This window comes from Myxocyprinus asiaticus, chromosome 3, assembly GCF_019703515.2.
Source record: "Myxocyprinus asiaticus isolate MX2 ecotype Aquarium Trade chromosome 3, UBuf_Myxa_2, whole genome shotgun sequence".
Classification (NCBI taxonomy): domain Eukaryota; kingdom Metazoa; phylum Chordata; class Actinopteri; order Cypriniformes; family Catostomidae; genus Myxocyprinus; species Myxocyprinus asiaticus.
In genome coordinates this window covers 39,294,310-39,318,433 of record NC_059346.1, presented here as the reverse complement: position 1 = coordinate 39,318,433, position 24,124 = coordinate 39,294,310, and the positions used below count along the sequence as shown (strand labels likewise).

Sequence of the window (24,124 nt, the reverse complement as noted above, 5' to 3'; positions counted from 1 at the left end):
CAAGGACAGAAAGAGATGTGGAGGGCCAGATGTACAACTAAACAAGAGGATAAGTACATCAGAGTCTCTAGTTTGAGAAATAGATGCCTCACATGTCCTCAGCTGACCGCTTCATTGAATTCTACCTGCTCAACACCAGTTTCATGTACGACAGTAAAGAGAAGACTCAGGGGTGCAGGTCTTATGGGAAGAATTGCTAAGAAAACGCCACTTTTGAAACAGAAAAACAAAAAGAGAAGGTTAGAATGGGCAAAGAAACAAAAACATTGGACAACAGATAATTGGAAAAGAGTGTTATGGATCTTAACCCCATTGAGCATTTGTGGGATCAGCTAGACTGTAAGGTGTGTGAGAAGTGCCCGACAAGACAGCCACATCTATGGCAAGTGCTACAGGAAGTGTGGGGTGAAATGTCACCTGAGTATCTGGACAAACTAACAGCTAGAATGCCAAGGATCTGCAAAGCTGTCATTGCTGCACATGGAGGATTTTTTGATGAGAACTCTTTGAAGTAGTTTAAGTTGTAATAGTAATTTTTCACGTTATTAATGTCCAGACTGTACATTGTGATCAGTTGAATGCCACTTTGGGTGAATAAAAGTACCAATTTCTTTCCATAAGACCAAAATCTGTACATTATTCCAAACTTTTGGCTGCCATTGTGTGTGCATATATATATACATATTATAAAAAGAATAGTATTCAGATAATTAAAATGCATTAGCCTACATTATTGTGGCAGAGGTGTTAAGCATTGATAAGACAATACAAAAAGTGGCATTAGAATCCAATGTATTGTTTATTTGCATATTATTGAACATAAGCCAATCATTGGCCTACAGTTCACAGCAATCCACTTTGCAATTTAACTTGTCAATCAATCCGAGATTAATTATAAGGGCTTTTCTAAGGACACGTCAATGTACACCTGCATCAAACGGATGCATTTGGAGCTTATCACTTTGGTTGCGTCTCATCATAAACACATCATTTTTAGATCACTGTCAAGTTAAACATAGTTTAATACTTAGAAGGGTTGGTTTGTTCTCTGTATAAGCTGCGCGTTGCCCATACAGCTGAAGATTCGTATACTGCCACCTGGAGAAAACAGGTGGTAAATCAGAGAATCTTAGCATGTGACATAGGTTAAACATTTTCATAGATGACATGTGGTCAGTGTCATCAAATTGATATTTTATCATTTCCTTTCCTTAGATTAGGAAAAGTATCAGCCTGACACTTCAAAGTTAAGTATATTTTTCAGACTTGTATGGTGCCTAGAGAGCAAGGATCTTCAACATGGGATCCGCGGTGGTACCGCAGTGGGTCCGCAAATTACTGTTTGATCCACCATTGGTGGCATTTGTAATATTCATTCGCATGCGAGAGACAGCGAGAGACAGGAGTATGAATTATCGACATGTTGAAGTCCTTCACAGCTGCATGCCAAATCTTAAAGTGTGACTAAACAGCGCTTAGTCAGCAGAAGTGCGCAGCTCGGACAAACCCTTCACACCACCATCGCTCATCACGAGCTGCTCAAAGCGCGACACACATCAGGTTCAGCGGCGCTGCAGTGGAGGGTCACGCTTTGCGGTTGAGCAGATGACAGCCTGCTTTCAGAAAGAAAGCAGAAGATATAAGGAATTATCAAGATAGTATACATGGTCCTTGACGTTCCACACACACAAGACGGTGACTCTCAAATCAACATTATTAAAGGTGCACTTAGTCATTGTTTTCCTCATTACAAATTTTTACTCAATGAAATCAACAGTAATTTTAAAATATATGTATAAAATCGATCACTCACATGAGATAAAGTCTCCATTTTAGTAACCTTATAAAAGTTGTTTTATTCTGCATGGACAGGGTCTGTCTGTTTGTCTGTTTGTCTGTCTGTCTGTCTATCTGGCTGTCTGTCTCTCTGTCTTCTTCTTTCTTTGGCACAGGGATTAACAGGGGAATTTAAAAATGTCACTTCATGTCAAACATTTTGCAGACCCCTGCTGTACATCCCTGGTGAAATGACCAGCTAAAACCAGCTTAAGCTGCTTGGCTAGTTTTAGCTGGTCACCCAGCCTAGCCAGGCTGGTCAGTTAGCTGGTTTCAGGGGGGGTTTGAACACTTTTTAGCTGGTCAGGCTGGGAGACCAGCTAAGACCATCCTGACCAGCCAAGACCACCCTGACCAGCTTAGACCATCCTGACCAGCAAAGACCAGTCTGACCAACTAAGACCACCCTGACCAGCCTGACCAGCTCAGCATGACCAGCCTGACAAACTAAAAAAAAAGGGTTCAAAACCCCTTTAAAACCTGTCTGACCAGCTATGACTCGGCTGGGTGACCAGCTAAAATCAGCCAACCAGCTTATGCTGGTTTTAGCTGGTCTTTTCAGCAGGGCAGCATTTAATGATTATTTCAATGGCTTTGCAATGTAAACATCATGAAGTATACATACAATAATATGGTAGCCTACCATCCATGTTTTTATAGGCATAAAACTCAACACTCAATTTTATTCAGTATGTAACGGGGGTCCCGGCTACGTCTCTCTCTAACCACCAAGGGATCATTGGCCTGAAAATGGTTGAAGACCCCTGCTTTAGAGTTTTTCAGACCAAAAACAGAACATAACGGTTAAGCTAGATAAAAAGCGTGATGCGAAAACACGATGTATGCTGGTGACCAGCCACTGTGGCCATTTCAGCAGGGATAGCATAAAATATTCTGACAGTGAGAAATAGATATTTGTGAGATCTACAGATCTTGTAGTATTTTGAGAGATTTGTGGAGAATGTTCTTTCTCAGACAGTAATATTTTATTCTCTTTTATGTAATGCTATTTCTTTTTTTCTTTTTTTTACAGATTACTACACTTAACCTGTGATATCAATATTAATAACACAAGTAATAGAGCATTATTAATGTTTACATCACTTGTGTTAATTTAATTAATTATGCATGCACTGTAAAGAAACTCCTGTTAAATTTACAATAAAAACTGGCAGCTGTGGTTGCCAGAAATTCACCGTAACAAATACGGTAACCATGTTTCAGGCTTTATGGGGTAATTTTGATGCCAGTATATTTTACGGTGCATTACCGTCGTTTATATTGTTAAATAATAAACCTGATATATTAACCTTCTGAAACTTTTGCTTTTCACTTTATAATGTATTGTTAATCACCGTAGTAAATACAAAAGGGCACATGATGACATGAAGATCATCAATAGAGACCCTTCCTGGAGCAATGACCAATAAACATGTAGAGACAGTGCTCAGTGTCACTCACACAAACACTTGACACCATCAGGGTAACACATGTGAAATTAAAATTATGCAATAAACATTAACTAAACTACATCAAATATAACACAGAACACCCCAAAGTACATAACTGTTATTAAAAATAAGAAGAAACATAATTATTCCCATAAAATATAATGAAATTAACTGGGTCACACAGAGAATTGTGGGAATGCCCGATTACTGTTTTTTACCATAATTTTAACAATAATTTACCATAAGAAGTACATGTACTCTTTTGTTAAACATAATATAAATTTTTACTGTTAATTATACAGAAAATCATACTTTTTACATAAATATATTTTTACAAAATTTTACAGTAAAACTACATGTATTGTCTTTTTAAATATATTAAAAATGTGTACCATATATTTTAAGGTAACTACCCGTTAAACAATTAACATTTTTTTTTACTATAGCATTTTTACAGTCTTTTACCATTAACATTTTTACAGTGTGTAATAAATGAGATATGACTAGCTCTACATAAAGCTCTGTTAGATCGAGTATTAACTTATCTAAAGCAATTACATATTTTGTTGATGCCCACAGACATCACATTAAATTTATGCTCTCGGCGCCTAGTCAGTGGGAAGTTGTTGTAGGATATTAGATGCAGAAGAACAATTGCTAGCAATATGACTTGAATCTAGAAAAACCCAACCTTTTAATCCTGGAATTCCTCAACGTCATAAATTAAAGGACTAGGCACCAGTAAGTCTCGTGGAGGCCTGCCTTTGGACAATAAAATGGTCAAAGAGACTGAAACGGCATGATTTAAAGCAAAACAGGTCATTGGTCAGAGAGGCCCCTCGGCATGACCTTTTGAACTTCCACACAGAGCTAAAGCAGGTTTTCTTTTAAAGGTTTCCGTGTAAAGACCCTCAGGTTTGCACGATTGCACTAGGACATTTCATCTTAATCCAGGAACATTTCACACAAAGTTACAGTACTTTGCTGAGTTAACCCTATAAAATATACAAGATGCATTTGCACCCAAAATATACACCATACCTAGACTTGCTAGATAATTCTGAAAATTACTTTGACCTGTGATTATTTTTATAACTGACAAATGAATGATTATAGCCTGATGTACCTTTTAAAATATGTGTAGTGATTTATAATCACTTATAACTGACAAATCAATGATTATCATCTTTAATCTTGTATTATTCATCTCATTCTACTAAGAATGGTAACTATTCAAGGCTTAACCTGATAATATACCCTGACGATCAGGTTTCTCATTACATGTAATATATTATCCATGTTGTAAAACCAATGAATTAACCAGTATGATTTGTAATCAGGGATTTTCATGTTTTGTTACATACACGTATACTATTCATGAAAGAATGTCATATTTAATATGTAAATGCTTGCTTGTTTACGTAGAGAATGTTGATGACAATGTGTCTTGCACAGTTTTCAATATATAAAAGTTCATGATAAACATGCACTATTTTGAGCGGGAAGTTGTAAGAATCCTCCACACAAAGGATTATAAGTCAACTTTGAAAAGGACAGACCAGTCGACTATGTGACTCTGAAAAGCCACTTCTGATTGGCTCAGGACACCTTTGGGGTGCTGCCAATTTCAGTTTAAAACTTTCCTACCAAGGAAGAACTCTCTCTTAGAACTGCCTCTTAGAACTCGTCTCTTGGAACTGTCTCTCAGTCTCCTCTCTTCTTCGGCTCTATTGCTTCAGAACCAAAGAACCAAGCAACACAAGGAAACGCAATGCAAGGAAACGCAATGACACGCAAGTACATCTCCAGACTTTTACTCAAAGTGCTGGTGTATTAGTTAAATACTTTGGGTAATCCGATTGCAAATCGATTTAGACTCAAAGAAGGATAAATAGTTCTTAAGGCATTGTCAACAGACTCCATAAAGTTCATTTTCTCTGTATTGATCATTTATTTCACATTCTGTCACTACTCACCAACCTGTTTCATGTTGTATGTGTTAGATTCGTTTTATGTTTAGAACAGCAATAAAGTTTGTCTGTATTCAAAGATAATTTGACTGTGTATATTTTGATAAATAATCTCATCCCTGTTTTTAAAAGATTTCGCTTCAAAGCTATACCTAAATATGTGTGATATTATTTTCAATAAGCCATGAGAATAATATTACTCCAATAAGTGAATTAATCATAATTCCCTTATTAAAGCTAATTCCTTACAATAGAAATTGTGAGCGGATACAACGAGAAATTGTATTATGATTTTAATGGTGGAGAATTTTATTCAGACAAATAATCTAGTTATTTGTCATTTATCTTGCTTATAATGATTGTCGAACACGACTAATTCCATTATAAATTTCCTTACATAATAATGTAGAACAAGGACAGTTTAAATAATTCCTAGCTCACACATACTGTTTCCTACATTGTTATACCTGTCTTAAGAAGGAAATAGAAACATCAGCAGCTGGGGCATAGCATGGCATATCCATTTAAATCATATCAAGCCGGATGCTATACAGAATTTGTTCTTCCTATTACAGATAAAAATATCCAGACGGCATTCCGGGCCACATCATCAGAGTGTGCGCGAACCAACTGGCTGGTGTTTTTACGGACATTTTCAACCTTTCCCTCTCTTTGTCTGTAGTCCCCACATGCTTTAAAATGTCCACCATTGTGCCTGTGCAAATACAAACTGTTTCTGGTGTTTTTGTTACAGTATTAGTTCAGAGAGTTTTCTCCTACCTGCATATATTTCTGCAGTGTGCACGTTGTTAAAATGCATTTTGAATTGCGTTTATTTAGATTTACTGAAATTCTTTAAGTCATTGCATAGCCCAATTTTTGTTTGTGTGGCACAGTATTTTAAGTAAACATTTTTGAATGGAAGCTCATTAATTTGGCCATAGCCAGCTACGTTTTTTTTAGGTAACGTTGCTTAAAATTCCTAGTGGAATTTGCTTAAAAAGTGGGACGCAAAAATGATGCACTATATTTTCTATATATTCAGTGCACATTTACAAGATAAAATGTATACAGTCACAGAATTTGATTCACAAAAGCATTACCGAATTCAAATGAAGAAAATATGATCAAATATACAAATTATGATTCACAAATGCAAAACATAATTCACAACAAAACTACACAAAAACTTTATCAAATAACTATAAAAAATATAGACAAAAGAAAAGAAATAAATACCAGCAGAAGATACCGGGGAGTGCTGTTACATGAATAACTATTTTACTTTGAATGATATGCAGTGTCCTACTTTATGTGTGTGTGATTGCAAATGACAAGGTAATAGATAATAATGGATTTGGATTAGACCATAATCAGCTTTAAATACATTTAACAAGCATACCCTCTCTTACTAGGGTCATACTATACCCTGGGGTTTTCTATGAATGTTATCAGAAAGTTTGGTTCACACTACCTCTTGGAGGAAACAAGTGTTTTTGATAGCAGGGTGGCAACATCTCTCGGCCATTCTCACATGGTACTGAGTAGCATTAAGTACAAAGCCTGCTGGGATGCTCCTGTGCCTCCGGGCAAATTCATAGACGTACCTGAGAGAGAGAATATGATGAAGCAAATCAAAGCTCTCCAAGATGTGAGTCATAAAGGGCACAGAATATTCTGCTCCCCATTCAGGGCCGGAGAGGGATTCATATTCAGCCCGGGATGTCATGTCCCAGTCAGCCCACACCCAAAAGGGGTGTTGGAGGTGAAGATGATAACAATAAAACAAGATCACAGCAAAAATACGCAATATATGTAATTACTTGAAAATTATTTAAGCTCTCCATGTCATTATACCACATACGGCATTCACTAAGATTTTCACTTTGTCATAAGACATCATTGTATGTGCTGTAAAAATAAGTGAATGTTAAAGGGATATTTGATCATTTCCTCACCCTTATGCCATCCCAGATGTGTATTACTTTCTTTTGCAGGACATGAATGAAGATGTTTAGAAGAACTGTTGGTCCATTCAATGCAAGTAAATGAGAAGCGGTGAGAAACAGATCAATAATTAAGTAATTGTTTACTATAAATCTCCACTTTCACTTTCATAAGCACTCTTCTCTCTTAAGAGTTCTTCTTCTGTTTTTGGTGATTTACATAAGCATATTGCCCCCTACTGGGCAGGGAGGAGAATTTATAGTAAAAAAAAAAAAAAGAAAAACTTAAATATTGATCTGTTTCTCACCCACACCGATCATATCGCTCAAAATGGTTACTGTCTCTTTAAGAGGGTTTTATCCCATTATACAACATTGAAGGCACTCTGCAGTTTGTTTCGTTGAGTTTAATCTTTTGAGAGCTGTAAAGTCCCATTATTTTCGTACCGTGTCATGCTGTTGCATCTGTATTCATTTACTTTAAGTATTCTGTTATTTTGTGACAAAAAATAATTTTGCTATTATCATTCTGCACAGCTAGGGAAGAGGATTTCAGAGATTAATTGACTGAGATTGTGAGACTGCAGTCAGTATTAACTTGTGATGATCTTGTACCTGAAGAACGTTCATCCATTCAGCTATTAGTAGCCTATCTGTTCTCGATGGATCTTCCGTGATCCTTCCCGCGCTGTCAAGTGAAGCACATCAGTTTGGTCTCTCACAGGCTACTCTCTCATTTCTTTGGGTGTGAGATGATAAAATACAAACTGCGTCCGCTATAATACAGATGCAATTCTGATCCTTTAAATACCGGATGTTACGGACTGTTGGCAATTGTTATGCGACATATGCTGAAAGTTTGTAAATCAACATGCGGACCTAACTGGCCCAATTTTTGACCGGCCCAGCAGGAATTGTCCCAATCTTCCCGACTGCCACTCCGGCCCTGTCGCCCTTAGTAACTTCTAATTTAAATCAAACTACCAAAATTGTTCCTTGATCTTGATCCTATCAAAACAACACATACTCCTTGTGTTTACACTTGAATATTTTACTGATAGATTTCATTATGAAAAACTGTTGTCATTATGCTCTCAAGGCTTATTTTAGAACAGCATAATGAAACTCAATTGGTCTAGTCTTATGCATTATGATAATTCATAAGACTAGACCAATTGAGTTTCATTATGCAGATCTTTGTTGTGGAGAAAAGAGCTAAAAAGGTTTCAGTCATATGGTCATTTTTGTAAGATAAACAAATGTAATGGCACAGCATGTTCTATAGTGCTATGGTATAGCATATTTATGCCCAGCCTGATCTCATTATGGATAGCTATTCATACAAAATCTGTAAACACTCATTTGTACGTTTGGATAGATGCTGAAACTTACAATATAGACATTTTGACAGCATCAAAAATTTAAACAATTTTAAGTATTTACAGCTTTAGAAACATAAACTATTTCCAATCCAAATCCATTATAAATATATTTCTTTACCTGATGCATTCCGTGAATGCGCTGTCATATTTCATTAAAACGAATATGTCACAGAATATTGCATGTCGCATTCGGTCACAGGATACGTGAGAGTCAATGAGAACATACAGTAGCTGCATCCAAAATCGTGCATTGATTGCACTGCATTTGATGAAAGACACACTTCTCGGCCGGTTATAAAAGTATGTACTTTTTAGATTTTCTTATGCAGAACACTAAAGGAGATATTAATGAATATCCTGGTCCATCTATCAGCAAATATCAGCTTAAAAAAGGATCCAAAAGTATCATAAAAGTGGTCCATGCAGCTTATGCATCATATCGGAAATCTTCTGAATGCATAAGATAGGTTTTGGTGAGAAACAATGCAAAATTTCAGTGAAATTTCATTATTTCATTGAAAATCATTATTCAGTGAAAATCTTGATGTCCATTGTCCCTTTACAAGCGCTGTGAGAGAAGCTTGTAAAAAAAAAAAAAATGGCTCATGGCACTCATTTCTTTCATAGAGCTCACTTCTCATATTGCACTAATAGTTCTTATATTCTCAAAGACAGTTTTATATTTGTGAATACCATTGAATCTTCATACATCTGGGACACACTCAAGTGCAAGAGTACATTTACATCACAGTAAGGTAAGATTTATTTTATGCACTGCTCCAGCGGTGATGTCTACTGAGCACCGTTTGATATATAGAAATGATTATCTTGTCAATAACAGGCACTTATTTTCCCTCACTACTAATGCAACCACAACCAGCAGAGACTATAACAGCCAAAAAAGCAATTAACCTGCTGAAAGAGGTGTGATATTTTTTTATTTATTATATTTTATTTATTTTAGACCTGGGGCCTTCTATGTGCCATTAAAGCCAAAAGAAAATATTGCATTATTACTTAAATTGACTTTGAATAGACATTCTGACCAACCAAGTTCCCCTGAGGCAAACCGGCACAACAAGCAATTATCACCTGCACCTGTATATTAAGCAGAAATGTCTTTGCAGGATAAAAAAAAAAAAAAAAAAAAAAAAAGATAAGGTTTGCCATTGTATGTTCAAGCAATAATGTAATATTGACACTAGCTTCATGGATAAATTACACACAGTTAAAATAATAGTCTTCATTTTCAACTGAACACCCAACAGAGCAGCGGGTGTAATATTTGTGATATTTTCCCTAGCGGCCACTAGAGGTCGTTAGGAGGTTTAAAACTTTTAGTTTGAAGTTTGGTTTTTGTTGTGCCACTGTTCTCTGTGTTCCCTTTGATTCATTCGAGCTGTGTCTTGTTAACCTTGTTAGTTCTTGTGCATATATATATATAGCCCTTATGTTTTCCTTGTTTTTTTATTTTTACTTGCATTATTTGATGTCTTTGTAGTTTGGTGAGTTCTTGCTTGCTTTGCTTAGTTTTTGTTTGTTTAGCTCAGCTCTCATTTCGTTTAGACCTTTATGGCTTTTGATTTTCATTTACTTCATAAATGTGCTGCATTTGGGTTCTAAACTCATACTCACCAGACCCTCATTATTACAGAATGCAAGACCCATAATGAACCCAGCAGTAGTGCTAATACGTCTTCACCAGGGGAACTGTCCACTTGAGGATTTTGTGGAGTATTTCTGCGCCTTGTCCTGCAAGGTAGATTTTAGTGAAATGACATTTAAGGACTTTTTCATGCGGGAATAAATGAGCCTGTGTGCTCTATTCTTCCCTGTGGTGGAGTTCCTTGGACTCTGGCATAATACATCGACAACGCCCTGTTGATCAGTGGTTTGCCATTTACTGTAAGAGTGGAGGATAAGGATGTCACCCCTTCCTCGGTGGCCGCCATGCCTGTGTCCCCTGTCATGGCCGCCACGGTCAATATGCCAGCGCCCACGCCTGCCACGGTCAACGAGCCAGCGCCCACGCCTGCCACGGTCAACGAGCCAGCGCCCACATCTTCCACAGTCACGGAGCCAGCGCCCACACCTGCCACGGTCAGTGAGCCAATTCCTGAAGCCTCGTCCATCCCAGAGCCAGCGTCCTCGGCCTTGGAGGCCGTTCCCACAGCAGTGCTCCCAGCCATCCGGAAGAGGAGGAGAAGTGTTCCTGCTCCCCTGTCACTGCCAGCGCTCCCGGCCACAGAGGCTGTCGATGAGCCTGTCCAGTTCCCTGAGGCTGTCGACGAGCCTGTCCACCCCCGGTGACTGAGTCTTTCATGGCTCCACCCCTTGAGTTTCCCATGGCTCTGCCCCTTGAATCCTCAGCTTCCCTGGCCGCTGGGCCCTCTGAGTTCCCAGCTGCCTTGCTCCCTAGTGCCTTGCTCTCTGAGTCCCCTAGTGCCTTGCTCTCTGAGTCCCCAGATGCCATAACCTCTGAGCCCTTGCCTCCTGTAGCTTCATCTCCTGAGCCCCCTGTGGTTCCACCTCCTGTGGGTGGCTCTGTATGGGGGATGGGGGGCTCTGCAATATTTGGGACATTTTCCCTAGCGGCCACTAGAGGTCGTTAGGAGGTTTAAGACTTTTAATGTGTGTGTGTGTGTGTGTGTGTGTGTGTGTGTGTGTGTTCGTGCACGCATGTGGTATTTGATGTCTTTGCAGTTTGATGAGTTCTTGCTTGTTTTGCTTGGTTTTTGTTTGCTTAGCTCAGCTCTCATTTCGTTTTGAACTTTATGGCTTTTCATTTTCATTTACTTAATAAACGTGCTGCATTTGGGTGCTAAACTCCTATTCGCCAGACCCTCATTACACGGAAAAAGAAGGAACTTGACCTCCTGACAAAGATTAAAACTTGAAATTAGGCTATCACAGCTCAGATATATATTGAAAGCTCACTAAAAGCACCACACAAGAGCATGCAGGATTAGAAATGGTCCTTGCAGTATTACAATTAGGTACAAATTCATGCAGAAGTACCACATGGAAATGTCATTCAAAAAACTTTCTACCAGCATACCCAGGGCCACATCATTGTACCGCGAGGCCCCTGGGCTCACCATTGCATGAGGCTCCCCTCTTTGCTGTGCATGAGGGGTTGAGTGTGGACTATGTCTTTCATGGTTGTGACACATTTCTGTTTGTTTCAGCATTTCCCACTATTTAAAAGCATTTTTATGCATACCATGTTGGCAAATGACCTTCGAAAGTGGAGAGTGTCTTTGCTTTCTGTGCTTTAAGTCCTGAGAACTCCCATATAACCCTTCATGATAACTCACATTTGGAAGAACTAACTGAACATCCTAGCCACAAAACACACTATTTTTCCCTAAGACAGATGTATAGTTCAGATGTGCACTTGCGAAAACAGTGTAGTTCAAAAGTACTGTAGGAGACCACTAGTGAAAACACTTCCATTTTTAATTAATTTCTAATTTAATACAAAACATTTAATTACATACAATAAATTATCAGCCTAACAATTTATGTCAGTACATAAATTAAAAACTTTTACATGAATTTCAGAATTTCATACTCTAGTATTTGCAATGTCCCCATATTGCTTTAATAAAAGCATGCATTAGAGTTGGTATGGAATACACAAATTTGTGTACAACCTGAGCCTGAGAAAAAATTGTTTACATTTGGTTGGTGACTTAAAGATGCACAACCATAAATATGTATTTTCTTTTTCATTTTATGTTATAATGTTTCTTTGTTTTACATGTTTAAAAAAAATTAATAAATAAATTAATAAATAAAATAAAAAAAAACACAGATTATTAATGTGGTCTCATATTGTTGATCTCCATTGAGTCTCTGAAAATTCCATTGCTAATGTGTTGTGACTTAAAGGAAATACAATAAGAAAGCTTTGGTTTGCAGAAGCAGCTCTCTCCAGTGTTGCTGAAAACACATCAGGTACAGCCTCTTTTCAAGAGTTTGAGACTAACAAAGAGAGGTCATCATAACTCACTAGAGTGACTTGGAAAATAAGAGTTTCATCCTATAATCATGCTATACATGAGAGAGTGGTTTTGAAAAAAAATCATGGCTATTCAGAGGAACTAAACAGCCTATTTTTCTAAGGTGATGTAATTGGTAAACTTGATACTAATGACTTTTCAAGAGGAAATGCTAAATGTTGAAATTAGTGTAAGTAATGCAGATATACATAGTTTTTTTGGGAGATACTTTTCTAACAATGTGACATGAAACATGAATATTGTGTTTACTAAGGGGATATACTCCTAAGTACTTTCTTCTGTGGAAGACAAAAGGAGATGTGAGGCAGAATATTAGCCTTAATCATATGACGAGTCCCTCAAACATGCATTTGACCAAGTGAGAGTAATCGATGGTCAACAGCGACGTCGCACTTGCATACCCCTATTTTTCAATTATTAAAGATCGGTTGTATCGTGTGACGCAGGACACTCATACAAAAGAGAATACAACCCAGTTATTAGTACCGAAGAGCCGTTGGGAAGCTTTCATCCAGGCTGCTCATCATAATCCAATGGCTGGCCATTTAGGACAGGAAAGAACACTTAACCGAATAATGGGCCGTTTTTTTTGGCCGAGCATTCACAGGGACGTTCACAGGTGGTGTGCAGCTTGCCGTGAATGTCAGTTGGTGAATCCACCGGCCACCCCAAAAGCACCATTGCGCCCTCTACTGTTAATCGAGGTCCTCTTCGAAAGAATTGGTATGGACCTCATCGAGCCATTAGAATGGTCCGCACACGGGCATCACTTTGCATTAATTCTGGTGGACTGTGCAACACGATATCCAGAAGAAGTGCCCCTGCGCAACATCTCAGCACGTAGTGTTGCGGAGGCACTCTTCAGAATAATCTCCCGAGTGTAGATTCCACAAGAAATCCTCACTGATCAAGGCACTACATTTATGTCATGAAAACTACGTGAACTGTACAAATTATTCGGTATTACATCTATTCGCATCAGTGTTTACCACCCACAAATGGATGCATTGGTGGAACGATTTAATAAAACCCTGAAAAATATGATTCATAAGTTCATGCACGAGGATGCTAGAAATTGGGCTAAATAGCTCAAACCCCTGTTGTTTGCAGTGTGAAAGGTCCCACAAGCCTCCCCATTCGAGCTGCTGTATGGGCGTCGGCCGCTCGGCGTGCTCGATGTCATACGGGAAGCTTGAGAGGAGGGACCTTCAAACAGAAAAAACAAAATTCAGTACATTCTTGATCTTGGAGCAAAACTCCACACTTTGGGTCAGTTAACACAGGGGAATTTGCTCCAAGCTCAGGAATGTCAAAGCCGACTGTATGACAGGGGCACTCGACTACGGGAATTCGCACCGGGAGATAAAGTGCTTGTATTAATGCCCACCTCATGCTCTAAATTCCTCGCTAAGTGGCAAGGGCCCTTTGAGGTCACACGGTGATTATAAGGTTAAGCAAACGGATGGGGTGCAGCACGTCAAGTTTACCACCTCAATCTCCTAAAATCATGGAGGGAGGTGGTCCCTGTGGCCTTAGCCATGGTAGTCCCCGAAAGGGTGGAGCTCGGGCCGGAGATGACTCTCAAACCAAGTTCATTCACCCCAGTCCCGTGTGGAGACCACCTCTCATCATCGCAGCTCACAGAGGTAGCCAAGTTGCAAACGGAATTTGTGGACATGTTCCCGCCTCTCCCCGGTCGCACAAACCTCATAGAGCACCATATCGAGACCACCCCAGGGGTGGTTGTTCGTAGCCACCCCTATCACCTTCCTGAACACAAAATAAAGGTCATTAGGGAAGAATTAGGGGCAGTGCTCGAGATGGGCGTAATAGTAGAGTCACACAGAGATTGGGCCAGCCCCATGGTTCTGGTACCTAAGAGAGATGGAACGGTTCGGCTCTGTGTAGACTGTCGAAAAGTGAACGTGGTGTCCAACTTTGATGCGTACCCAATGCCCCGGACTGACGAATTGCTCGATTGGTTGGGCGCGGCTCAATTTTATTCTACACTGGATTTAACGAAGGGTTATTGGCAGATCCCCTTAACTCCAATATCCCGAGAAAAAACTGCTTTTTCCACACCGTTCGGCTTACACCAATTTGTGACTCTTCCGTTCATTTTTTTCAGGGCCCCCGCCATGTTCCAACGTCTCATGGACAAAGTTCTCAGGCCATATATGGCATATGCCACCACCTATTTGGATGATATCATTATTTATTTTAATGATTGGTGGCGGCACATGCAACATCTGAGAGCTGTTCTGAGATCACTGCGACGGGTGGTGCTCACGGCCAAACCAAAGAAGTGCACAATTTGGCAGGTTTAAGTTCGGTATCTGGGGTTCCACTTGAGCCATGCGCAGGTGCGTCCCCAAATTAACAAAACCGCAGCGATCGTGGCCTGCCCAGTGCCCAAGACCAAAAAGGAGGTGAGACAGTTTCTGGGGTTGGCTGGCTACTACCAAAGGTTTGTGCCTAGTTTCTCTGATGTCACCAGTCCGCTGACTGATCTCACTAGAAAGGGGGCCCCCGATCCGGTCCAGTGGACGGAGTCGTGCCAACAGCCTTTTCTAAAAGTGAAATCTGCACTTCATGCACCAAACTTCTCTCTCCCCTTTATTTTACAGCCGGATTAATTTGACTGCGGGCAGTGCTTTTGCTGGAGGTGGAGGGGGAGGAGTGACCGAACATTAGTCATAAACTCTCACTGAGGGAAACTAAGTACAGCACCATTGAAAAGGAGTGTTTGGCGATCAAGTGGGTGGTCCTCATCCTCTGCTACTACCTGCTGGGGTGGACCTTCACCTTCTGCTCAGATCACAGCCACTCCAGTGGCTCCACCGCATGAAGGATACCAATGCGTGGATCAACCGTTGGTACCTGGCACTTCAGTCGTTCAAATTTTTGGTGAATGGGGGTGCAGATGGCTGTGGCTGACTTTCTCTTCAGTAATCAAAATACTTTTTGAATGTAACTGTATTCTAAATACCAATGATTTAAATTGTAACTGTAGTGGAATACAGTTACTTATATTTTGTATTTTAAATACGTATTCCTGTTACACGTATTTCGTTACTCCCCAACCCTGCCCACACATCCATCCAAACCGTGTCGACTGACGTCCGCACTGGCTGGAAAGGCATATATAGCAGCGGGCCAAGCTGGATCTGCACTCCACAGCATGGCGGTGCTCCAGGTCTTCCAAGACACGCTTCTCAAGGATTTAAATGAGCAAGGCCCTGATCCAGCAGTGTTTAAGGAGCTTCGCACCATGACAGACTTGGCGCTGCAAGCTACGAAGGCTAACAGTGGGAAGGCGATAGGTAATTTCGTAGTCCTGGATCGCCATATATGGCTCACACTCACGGATATGCGTGAAGCAGAAAAAGCCGCTCTCCTTGACACTCCAGTGTCACCTGAGGGCCTCTTTGGTAAAGCCGTGGAGGGCTTTTCAGAGCGATTCTTAGCTGCTCAGAAGGCAGTCTCAGGCTATGAGGCATTTTTGCCAAAAAGAAGCAGCGCTGCCTCTCACCCGGCCTGCTTTCACCCTACCTCCAGTCAGCAACCAGCTAAGAACCCCGCTTTAACTGCTCAAGCGCTGCCAAAAGCTGCCACAGAGCCAGCAGTAAATCCGTGCAAGCCATGGCCCAAACGAAGGTAACTGCTGTTGTGACATGAGCCACGCGCAGAGTCCAGAAGCATTCCTGATGGGACCAGCTCCATGAAGAGGAGCCAAAAGCCCAACTTTATTCTCGGCCTAAAATCAAAGAAGGCTCGAGTTGAGACACACAGTGTTTCTTCCCTTCTCCCCACCACAGTTTGTCGGGAACAGGATTTTGTTCTAAATTCTTATGTGTGTACTGCTCAAATAAAGAATGTTCTTGCAAAAAAGAAAAAAGCACCTATTGTAAAAACAAGGGATGCGCACACATTCTCAATAAAAGGGACACACATTATAGCCAATCGCTTCCCTATGGTGAGCGACGCCTCATCTCCAGTAGTGAGCGAATCAATGAGCCGGCTATCTCGCTGCATAGATGTGTGGCGAGCCCTCACTGGCATATCAAATTGGGTGTTGAACAATATACAGCACGGTTACACAATTCAATTTGTATGCCAACCACCTCGCTTCAACAGTGTTCTGCAGTCTGTGGTCCCGCCACAAGATGTGCTGATATTGCACGCAGAAATTCACAATCTCCTTGCAAAAAGTACGACTGAGACTGTTCCAAGCCGTGCACACTGGGGTTTACAGCCGCTATTTTCTTGTTCCAAAAAGGGCGGCAGGCTTCAGCCAATTCAAGATCTAAGACGCTTGAATCGTGCACTTGTGAAGCGCCCATTCAAAATGTTAACTCAGAAACAGATTGTGGCATGGGGGGGCGTGGTCATGTGTCAGTCTGCGGGAGAGGGAGAGCGGTAAGGCTCGTCACCTGGCTCATAATTATCTCTAACACCTGTCTCTCATTATAGTGATGGCGGAGGGAGACTTAAAAGGCACGCCAGAGCATCAGAGAGAGAGAGAGAGAGAGAGAGAGAGAGAGAGAGAGTGACCGGCAGATCTACAGCCAAGCACATAGTGTTTTGCCCATTGTTATTGTGAACATTTTAGTTTTTTATTGACGGTTAACGTCAAAGTTGCACATTAAAATAACTGATCTTGAACCCTTCATTGTCTCCTGACTCCTCCATTGCCTGAACAAAGAGCTTTGCTGCACAGATATTATCGCACATCCATCCAGGGGACTGGTTTGCGTCAATAGACCATAAGGATGCGTACTTTCATATACCGATTGCACTGCATCACAGGCAGTTTTTGAGATTTGCGTTTGAGGGAACTGCGTATCAAAGTCCTCCCGTTCGGATTTTTCTCTGGCTCCCCGTACGTTCAGGAAATGTATCGATGTGGCACTCGCCCCATTGAAGATGAATGGCGTGCGCGGATTGAATTACCTCAATGATTGGCTTATGCTAGCCCAATCAGAGACTCTACTGAACGAACACAGAAACTTATTGCTTTGCCATTTGAACAACCTGGGCCTGAATGTCAACTTGGCGAAAAGCACACTTTCCCCCGGCCAGCAAATTTCCATCTCAGGGGTTCAGCTCAACTCCGTGAGCATGCGTGCACACCTCACGGGCGAGCGCATTCAAGCCATTCTTCAGTGTCTGACTCAGTTCAAACTGGGGAAGACATCCTGGGTTTTATGGCAGCAGCATCCGCCATAATACCGTTAGGTCTGTTACACATGAAACCTCTCCAGTACTGGCTCAGACAGCATGTACCACAACATGCTTGGTGCCACAGGTGCATGTGCATTTGAGTAACTTGCCCCTGTCTGGCTGTTTTAGCACCTTGGACAGCTCCAGCTTTCTATCATCAAGGGGTCATGCTGAGTCAAGTATTCAGATGAAAAGTGGTGACCACGGATGTGTCCAACACAGGATGGGGCACGGTGTGCGATGGCTGGCCGGCTTTTGATACCTGGACAGATGCGAGGCGCTTATGGCATATTAACCGCCTAGAACTGCTGGCTATATTTCTAGCCCTCAAGACATTCCTTTCTGACATTGTGAATCGCCACGTCCTGGTTCTTTCAGACAACATGAGAGTGGTAGCGTACATAAATTGCCAGGGTGGAGTCCAGTCACTGTAATTTTTGAGCATGACAAAACGCCTCCTCCAGTGGAGCGGGTGTCATCTCCTCTGTCTATGCGCGACATATTCCAGGCTGTCTGAATCACGGAGCAGACCTGTTGTTGCGCCAGGGAGCATTGGAGTGGAGTCTCCACCCTCAGACGGTTCTGAGGATTTGGGAAATATTCGGCAAAGCGGAAATCGACCTATTCACCTCCAGAATGTCCACTGCCCTCTTTGGTACTCCATGTCCCAAGCTCCGCTGGGAGTTGACACGTTGGCTCACAAATGGCCTGCGAAATGCAAATATGCATGTCTTCTTCACTCTGTAATCAGTAAAATCAGGGAAGGCGAGGAAATGGTTCTGTTAGTTGTGTCGAGATGGCCCAACCTGTCCTGGTTCCCAGAAATGAAAAAGTTATTGAACGGCCCCCCCGTGGAATATACCACTGAGGAGGGACCTCCTTTCACAAGCCCAAGGCACGATTTGGCATCCCCAGCCAGAGCTGTGGAACCTACACGTGTGGCCCCTGAATGGAGCACATCGAACCAGCCAGAACTGATCCAATCAGGATTAAACACTGTCTCTATGCGCTAAAATGGCGGGTGTTTGCAAACTGGTGCTCTTCGCGCAACAAAGACCCAGTCAATTGCTCCATAGTGTAAATACTTACATTCCTTCAAGAGCAATTCGATTCTGGTCTTACTTCATCAACGCTTAAGGTCTATGTAGCAACTATCTCTGCGTTTCATGCCCCAGAAGCAGCCACAATCTATCATAACATTCCTTAGGGGAGCGAGGTGGTTGAACCCCCCTCACCCCGCTACAGTGCTGGCTTGGGACCTAAATTTATTGCTGAAAGCACTTACAAGCTCCCCTTTTGAACCGTTGGAATCTGTTGATTTGTGCATCCTTTCATTAAAGACTGCATTTCTGTTAGCCCTGGCCTAATTTAAATGGGTGGGTGACTTGCAGGTGCTGTCAACTGACAGCTCATGTCTGGAGTTCAGACCAAACTGTTCAAAAGCCACGATTAAACCTAGAAAAGGCTAGGTGCCTAAGGTTTTATCAACACCCTTCAGGGCTCAGGTGGTCCGTTTGCAAGCCTTCTACCCCCCACTTTTTAATTCAGACAAGGAATGGTCAGTGCATTTGTTATGTCCAGAGCGGGCATATTGAATGCACCCGCCAGTTTCGGCTGTTGGACCAGCCCTTTATTTGTTATGGTGGCCTCACAAAAGGCATGTCTGTCTCCAAACAAAGGCTCTCACACTGGACTGTAGATGTGATTGCCCTCACATATGAGTCGCAAGGCGTAAATTGCCCTATCGGGTTCAAAGCACATTCAACTAGAGGCATGGCATCATCATGGGCATGGTCAAAAGGCATGTCCCTACAGGACATATGTTTGGCAGCAAGATGGTGATCACATAATATGTTCACGAGGTTTTGAAACCTCGATGTAACTCCCATTTCCTCTCAGATCCTCTCTGTTTAGAGCGCCTTTTTATATCCAGTAAATTAAGCCAGAAACCCTGTTGTTATAGGTAGGCTGTCATTTGTATGTAGAGCTTTGGTTTTAAAACCTGCTCTAGAAATTCACAAGCACTCCTTATAAGTATAAAACTTACTTTTCCCAACTATTATTGTTAAATGGTAATATTACACTAAGTGTATCCTATAAAATCCCCAGATTATATTAATTCCCATCTGGTACTTCCACGTGGGTTATTTATTCATATATACACATATATAGCCTACATGTAGGCTATATATGTGTGTATATATATATATATATATATATATATATATCTATATCTATATATATATATATATATATATATATATATATATATATTTACATAGTATATACACGCTTAAAATATGTAATTCAAGTCATCGGCCTGCGGGCCTGTGACTCTTTATACATATCTATGATTAAGTGTTTTTTCTCTGGGAGTATAACATCACATAGAGCGGTGGGATGGGATTCTGTTCTCCATAGCAATTTTGAAGTGAACTGAATCAAAAGGGATCGTCTCCGGTTATGTATGTAACCTTGGTTCCCTGAGATGAAGGGAACGAGACATTGCAAAAGCTAGCCGCACTACTACTTCAGACAAATGAGGTAGGAGTAATACCCTTTGTCCCTCAGTCAGAAAAATCGGAAGTAATGGTGAATGAGCGCCCGCTTATATAGGGCAAGTTCGCGCCTGAAGGGGCGGGGCTCAAACACCATTGCCAATCTGAGGATTGCCAATATACAAGGGTACAGTTGTACAAGGGTTTCAACCAGGTCCTGGAGGAAAGTACCTTTCCCATAGCAACGTCTCATTCCCTTCATTTCAGGAACCGGGGTTACATACATGACCAGAGATGTTTTTAATGATTGTATTGAATTAGAAAAACAAGTGCACTCAGACTTTTACAACCCGCTCTATATTTGGATAGTGCCATTCAAATGGTGAATTTCTGAAAGGTTAGGGTTAGCAGTACCATTTTATATATGCTAAAGTAGTCAAACAGCACACAAAGGCTGACCAATATATTTAGATTCACTCTTCATGTAAAATCTGTTTTTATTGCCGTTAGGTAATTCAAACTATTGTGCCCTTGACTGGACAATGATTCTAATGTGTTATATGGCAACTGCAAAAAGAAACTCTCACCTGACAGCATAGCCATTGCCATGTTCTCTGTGCTGAGTGCAGATCTCTTCGTTTGTAGGCTCCAGCAGGGAGGGCAGCTCATCACTAGTGTACCGTAGTGAAGCCAAACAAAGCTTCCTCTCAGGACCCTGAAGTGTGCAGCACTGCTCAATGTCTGGATGTTTAGGGAATGGAGAGTCCTTTCCACATGATTTCTCAGAGATCTCTGTGGCCTTGGAGAGAGATTTTTTTTACATTAATTTATCATGGGTTGTATGTAACTGTGTCTAGCAGTATTGGGATAGCAGGTTTGAGTTATATCTAATTTTAAAATGTAAATAAAAGCAACAGCTCTGCAAAGCACTGACCCAAAAAACAGCATCACAGAGTTCCATTAATGCCAACAATAAAATCAGGGCTGGATCAAAGGACCATGAGGCCCTGTGGCACAAACATCACACGAACCCTGGTCCATGTCATCATGAAACAACAATGGAAGTTCAAGGGCCCCTGTGCTCTTCCAGAGGCATAGCTGGGACTCAGAAATGGGGCCCTCCATTATATGTTGTGTTCCAGTACACATAGATACAGTACAAGAAAAATGGCCCTTGTATTGTTCCAGAGGGGTGTTTAATGGTGGCTTAATTTATGGTTTAATCATATTGACCAAATGTGAAACAACATAAATGACACATGGTTCTATCCTGTGTTCTGTGAAACTGAAAATCACAGTGTTTGAAGCCATTGAAACATTAATATTTAGAACTGCAAATGCAAGTCAAGCAATACGAGTTCAGATGGGGAAATTCTGTTGAAGTAATTATTTTTAATGACATAAAATGTAAGCTGTCAACAGGAAAATACACTGATACAATAAATGGAGCAGCGAGGAACTGTGTGCCTAAACCAACTAACACACACTGTATTTGTGACTGTTGATTGTTAAATTGTCAGTATCCATGTTATTATCTCCATATTGAAATGAAAAATAGTTTTATTTGCATTTATAATGTGAGAGACTCCTTTGAAACCAAAGTCTGCATCTGAAGTGTAATTCTTAGCCACATAATGACTCAGGATGACCAATTTGGGTGGAAATCATCCAATCATTTATTTTTCGACTTAGTGTGAGAGCTATATCCTAATTATTCCACCTTGAGTAACTTAATTTACAATAATTTACAGACAAATGTCTAAGATAATATTTGGGCCATTGACATGATTTGAGTTTGACTTGGGTCAACTGTCCAGCTTAAAAAAATACTTAAAAATGTTGATAAACTTGTGTCACCTGCATGAATACTAATGGAATTAGATTTTTCAGAAAAAGATAGAAAAATCTTAAGAAACAGTATCATTGTGCTAAATCTAAGACTCCAGAGGTTAAATCTATATCTTCAGAAGCGATAAGATAGGTGTGGGTGAGGAAAAAACAAACAAACTATATTTAAGTCCTTTTTACAATAAATTCTTCTCCTTGTCCAGTAGGTGGTTATATGCAAAATAATGTGTATTGCAAAAACAAAAGAGGAAGAAAGTGAAAGTGGAGATTTATAATAAAAAATACTTAAATATTGACCTGTTTCTCACTCACACCTATCATATCACTTCTGAACCTATGGATTTAACCACTGGAGTTGTATGGATTACTTTTATGCTGATTTTATTTGCTTTTTGGACCTTCAAAGTTCCGGCCACCATTCACTTGTATTGTGAGGACCTACAGAGCTGAAATATTCTTCTAAAAATCTTTGTATGTGTTCTGCAGAAGAAAGAAAGTCATACACATCTGGGATGACATGAGGGTGGGTAAATGATGAGAGACTTTTCTTATTATCTTTTATCACTTACTCCTTTGTCATAGCAGTCAGGACTGGCATCATCTTTGCAGCATTTCTCTGCAAGTTTGGTCATTTCATCCGCCACACAATTCACCTCCTCAAATGTGCCATATGGGAACTTTTGACTGTACAGGACGGTGACCCTAGTGGAGGATCAAAAGCGAGTTAAGCCAGTTGACATGCAAACCATGTTCATAACATCTGCATTAATTAGATTAAACAAAAATACAGGGACTTTATTGGTGTGGACTGAAAGTATATAAGTGAAAACCCAAAGCAGAACTATAAATTTGTGTTACATAATAAACTCAAAATTAAGAGACATTTTGCACAAATACAGAAGCTCAGACTCTACAATTGCAAAAATCTGTGAACTGTGTGGCTAAGGTAATTGTTAGAGAAAGGGGAAAAAAACTGTAACTTGCATTTCTCGGAATTTATCAATTCCAATGGTTCTGAGCTCTTGGCAAACATTTTCTTTTGCATAATTCTTGCCTGTAGAGATAAAATATTATACAAGGAACAATTGAAAGTTGCATAAGCACAAAAATAAACATTTACCCATACATCACTAGTACTCAATATTATTCTAACTCTGAAAAGTCTATCTCAACATTAACTTAAATCCTTGTAAATTTCCTAGATCTATATTAAACACTCAAATTGAGATATATTGTCTCTCAGAAGAGATATTCTGGCTGAATCTTTCAAATATTCCATTCTTGTGTAACAGAGGAAATACAACATTTGAAATAGCCAAATTTAAAAGAAGTATTTTCTTCCTACCTTTGTCAGCCACCAAAGCTGGGATTATTATGGCAGAAATTAAAATGAGAGCTGTGTTCCTCATTTTTTATTAATTTTTTTTACCACAGGTTATAATGTGAGTTCAAAGATGAGTTCAAATTAGGAACTGCCTCTGTATTGCAGTTTTAATGGAGACAAATGTATGCTGGGTCAAAAATTAACTAGTGAAAAAACAGACAGTTATGTAAATGGTTAAATGCAAACAAGACTCTGGCATTCCCTTGGTCCCAATGACATGGCATGACAGCTCGCCTGTTACTTGGACAATTCACTAAAACTTGTTGACAGCAGTGACTCAATGCATCAAACTTTGAGAAAATAATGGGCAGCAACCTACAAGAACAGCTTTTGTGAACATTTTAAAGGTTACACCCACAACCTCACATGAAGCTATTAAGGCAAATCTAAAATAGTCCAGATCTGAATTCAAATTTAAGTCTTGCATTAAGAAGTAAGATAAAAAACTACTGAAGAAAGGGAGATATGAGATTTTACTTTCATATTCAAGAAAGCTTTCCATTTTTCTTGCAGGAACTAAGGTTAACAGTTATGAAATTACTTATATAATAGCAGTACTCT

General features: G+C 40.3%; 1 protein-coding gene across 1 annotated transcript in view; it reads right to left on the bottom strand.

Moving 5' to 3' along the window:
• Window positions 1-23,689, bottom strand: part of gc (GC vitamin D binding protein) — a 36,192-nt gene extending 12,503 nt beyond the window's left edge. The window contains exons 1-5 of the mRNA XM_051669993.1: window positions 23,525-23,689; window positions 23,164-23,233; window positions 22,749-22,881; window positions 20,919-21,130; window positions 6,732-6,864 (exon numbers count right to left, since the gene is read on the bottom strand). Of these exons, the coding sequence (XP_051525953.1) occupies window positions 6,732-6,864; window positions 20,919-21,130; window positions 22,749-22,881; window positions 23,164-23,233; window positions 23,525-23,588 (612 nt within the window). The 5' untranslated portion in view covers window positions 23,589-23,689. The remainder of the gene's footprint in view (window positions 1-6,731; window positions 6,865-20,918; window positions 21,131-22,748; window positions 22,882-23,163; window positions 23,234-23,524) is intronic.
• Between the last annotated feature and the right edge of the window lie 435 nt (window positions 23,690-24,124).